General features: G+C 32.9%; 1 protein-coding gene across 3 annotated transcripts in view; it reads right to left on the bottom strand.

The window, feature by feature from the left end:
* The window catches only part of cmtr1 (cap methyltransferase 1), a 16,033-nt gene extending 13,263 nt beyond the window's left edge, over positions 1–2,770 (bottom strand). For 2 of the 3 annotated variants that reach the window (XM_014011553.1, XM_014011551.1), the window contains exons 1-3: positions 2,612–2,770; positions 694–795; positions 240–397 (exon numbers count right to left, since the gene is read on the bottom strand). In XM_014011553.1, the coding sequence (XP_013867007.1) occupies positions 240–397; positions 694–790 (255 nt within the window). In that variant the 5' untranslated portion in view covers positions 791–795; positions 2,612–2,770. Of the gene's footprint in view, positions 1–239; positions 398–693; positions 796–2,455 lie in introns of all 3 variants that reach the window. The other variant, XM_014011552.1, reaches the window with a different exon arrangement.
* Between the last annotated feature and the right edge of the window lie 1,053 nt (positions 2,771–3,823).

Here is a 3,823-nt window from a genome sequence, read left to right on the forward strand (position 1 = left end):
CTTCAGTCTGGGGTGGAGAGTTTCCTGAAGATAGAAGAGTTTGTTGAATCTGACGTGACATGTTCATACGAACCCTTTGTACGAACAAAAGTAAGAGAAATTTAGGATAAGAATACGAACATGTTCTTGCATGAGGCCCAATATCTCAAGAAAAGAAAAATGTAATAAAAAATGTTATAAATAAGTAGTTCTAAATAGTTAGGATGAAAAACATCTCAAGCTGGTTTTAATTTCGTTACCATGAGTTTCTGTGATACRCTGTTGTACATGGAGAACTTCGAGGTCTGAGTGGCGTCATCGTTGTCTTTGGAATCAAAGGATGGTGATGATATGGAGGGCATGGAGAACCCAGGTCTGTGATCCTCCTGGTCACTGAGGGACTCATTTTGGCTGGAGTCTGGATAGAAAAGAAAACAAAAAAAAAAACAATGAACAACTAGAATTAAAAAGACATAGTTAAAAGAAGCCAAACTTCAACTTATTTAAAAAGTTGATCAACATGAAAAATGTAAAAAAATAATGATTTTTAATCATAGCAATTCATACTAAAAATTATTACAAGGTGTGAAATTTTTAGATAATCAAGATAAAATTCTTGTTCGCAAAGACGACTTTTAAAATGACCATGTACTATATTAAATCTGAATTTAAAACATGGCACTAGTTTACTATGAAGAGTAGAGTATCCACTACCTTGTCGTGATTGTGACTCTTCATCTGAGCTACTCTCTTCGCGATGCCTTTTTGTCCCCTGCAGCGGTACAAACGCTACATCAGCTCTTCTCTTCATTGTACCTGAAAAGGAGCAGAGTAGACAACAGAGAGAAGAGTCAATACATTAAGTCTATTTATCTATTTATTTTAAAGTATCCCATTAGTTCCCACCATAGCAGAGACTATTCTTCCTTGGGTCCACAACATCCCCAAGTTTGGAACCCAAACACAGATTCAGACTGATAACAAACGTTTAATAAATTGGTACGCCTTTCAAGATTCTGATTTTGAACCAAATATACATTTTGGAGTAACTCTACAAAAAAGCTAAACAATCCTAACAGATAATCTTAGAAGAAGCAGTAATATTACTGTACAAGCAATGAGTGATTATGTTATTATTAAACAAATTTAGGCACACTGACAAGAATATTTCTGCCAAGTGTTAACATCACATTAAGGTTTTTTCATACAAAGCCAATAATTGGTTGTTAGGAAGATATGGAGGACAGATGTTTCTTTTCAGCTCTTTAGGACACTGTTGGACCCTCTCAACACCTTGCAGGTAACTAATCTTATTTGACAAGAGTGGAGTTGGATCACTGTGGTTTAGCTTAGTGAATACATTCAGTTGAAAGTTAATGTGCTGTTTTGTTTTGGAGTTTAAAAGTTTTACATAAGCATGCAAGTGCAGTCATATGTAAACTGACATGCAAAACTTTATTTCTAGTCACACTTAAAAGAAAAAAAGCTAGCGTGCTGCACAACGCAAAATGCTGAACTAGTACTGATTTTAAACTTTATACAAACATTTTTGTTCTGTTTGTTATATAATTTGAAAATGCATACACWGCAGCTTTATTTTCACTGCAGTTCTTTTGCCTATGTATTCACATAACATTCAACTTGTGTAACTGGATGTTGTCTTTGGAACATGTTTAGACCCTGCTGCCAATGTGGGATACATCAAGATATTGGTTTGACACAGAAGACCCATTAAACACAACAATAAGGCAACCGAACACTGATGCCTAGTGTGTTAAACAACACAACAGGAAACATCAAAAGTAGTAAATATAAAATTAAAATAAATACATATATGTTGCAACAAAAGCTCTTATATGTTTGCAACTCTGTCTGGTCAGAACTGAATGAAAATTWATAAAACAAATATTAAAAATTATACACTAAAATTTCAAATGAGCTCTTTTCAAAACAGTAATTTAATATTTCAATTATTACAACCCATCACTTTGGAATAACAAATTAATCTTTAAACATGTTTAAACGATGTTTGCAACTGTGACAACTAGTAAAGATTAACAAAGTGCAAGTACTGATTTACTGTAACTTTATTCATATCAAATTATTTTGACATCAAAGACGTACTGTACTCTTTTCTCTGGTGAAACAATATTAACGAAAAGTACTGACTTAATGTGAAACACGTGTATATTGAGGTGTTTTGTGACTGTATATTGCTTTCCCATTTGCAAAACAACACACACAAGAGTTATCAAGAACCTAAACTAACTGGGGGGAAAAACACGACTTGGCAAAGGTTAACTGTAACTTATTTTCCAGATTAATGTATTTCATATAATMGAATTACAGCCAAAGAAGGCTAAGCTGATTTTGGACTATAAGTAATAATAATAAAATAACACTTGTAAAATACTTTGCCAAAACTGAACAAAATGAAACTGAAATCTGGCTAGCTCTTGCACATTTAAGATGTTACCTATGAATTATGTTCTAAATATCTTGAAGACAAGCCCATTTCAGTCTCCGAGAATCCCTTTAGAGAAAACACCCAGTGTGTTCGTAGGTGTCTTAATGAAACAAAATTGCGAAGCATTAGCTGTTAGCCTGCTATATTAGCCAGTCATTTTTTTACCAGCTCAGAAGAAAAACTGCTCTCTTCTGTGGGGAAAAAACATCGATTGAAGGTTACGGCGACATAGTTTTAAAAATACTTTAGTTAGAATTTATTTTTTGAAAGGAAACCTGCATAAAATATTAGCCCGCAATCTCTTTTTTAGAGCGTCCACGGGTCCTTCTTTGAAACGAGGCGCACAATGATGACGTAACGACAAAGCAGGCTGTTCAAATAATGCCTTTTCAATTTGTCTCTCGGGCCTGAATTATGAACATTACTATTGTAATAATATTAATCTTGACCGAACATTTTCCCAATGTCAGATAAATGTTACTACAGTTTAAATGCACCACTTACAGCCTACAATTCTCAACTGATCAGTCTTAATATGATCCAGAAATAAACACATCAGTACTTTTCCATAAAGCGAAGTTGTTTGTTCAAAAATAAAAACAGGAAATGACTGCTCGGTCCATTACTCTCAACATTTCTGACGAGCTGAAGTCAAGTCTCTTGATTTAAAATGTCACTGCAATGAATATATTTTCATTTTATTTTTCTTTTTTTTTTGTTAAGTATGTGCAGTATAACTTCATTTGAAGGTTTTATTCAACATTCAACGTTATTATATGTTTCAAACAGTTTTTATGGATAAAGCAAATAAAAAAACCTAATCCAAATAAATGAATTTGAACATTTATGTCACATAATGTCAAGGTTATGATTGGTAGCTGTGTCAATATGAGAAGTCAATATTAATAATTTGACAGTCACGTAAACACTTATGAGGCAGAATTCGGGTTGAATTTACAAGTAGCTGAATGAGTTTTCAATCAAATAAAGTCAGCTGAAATGTTTTGGGGTAAATTTTGTAGAATAATAATTATTTTCTGTGGAAATATTCACATAACACATTTCTGGATGTCACCCGAAACATTCCTTGGTTTTGATGTCTTTAACTTCAGTTTATGGAAATAGTACTGATGTGTTTATTTCTGGAGCATCACTAATTAGTTGAGGATTGTGGCAGGCTGTAATTGGTGCTTTTAGATTGTAGGAACAATTTATCTGACATTGGGAAAATGTTCACAGTCAACATTCATTTTATCATAACTGGTTTTAAAATAGGGTTTAGTTTAGTTTGATTGTTTTAGAAGCGCTACTTCAGTAGTTCAAATAAAAATTTAAAAAGTAGTAATAAAATACAACTTTAAGCCTTCTTTGAAAATT

Source organism: Austrofundulus limnaeus, unplaced genomic scaffold, assembly GCF_001266775.1.
Source record: "Austrofundulus limnaeus strain Quisiro unplaced genomic scaffold, Austrofundulus_limnaeus-1.0 Scaffold82, whole genome shotgun sequence".
NCBI lineage: Eukaryota > Metazoa > Chordata > Actinopteri > Cyprinodontiformes > Rivulidae > Austrofundulus > Austrofundulus limnaeus.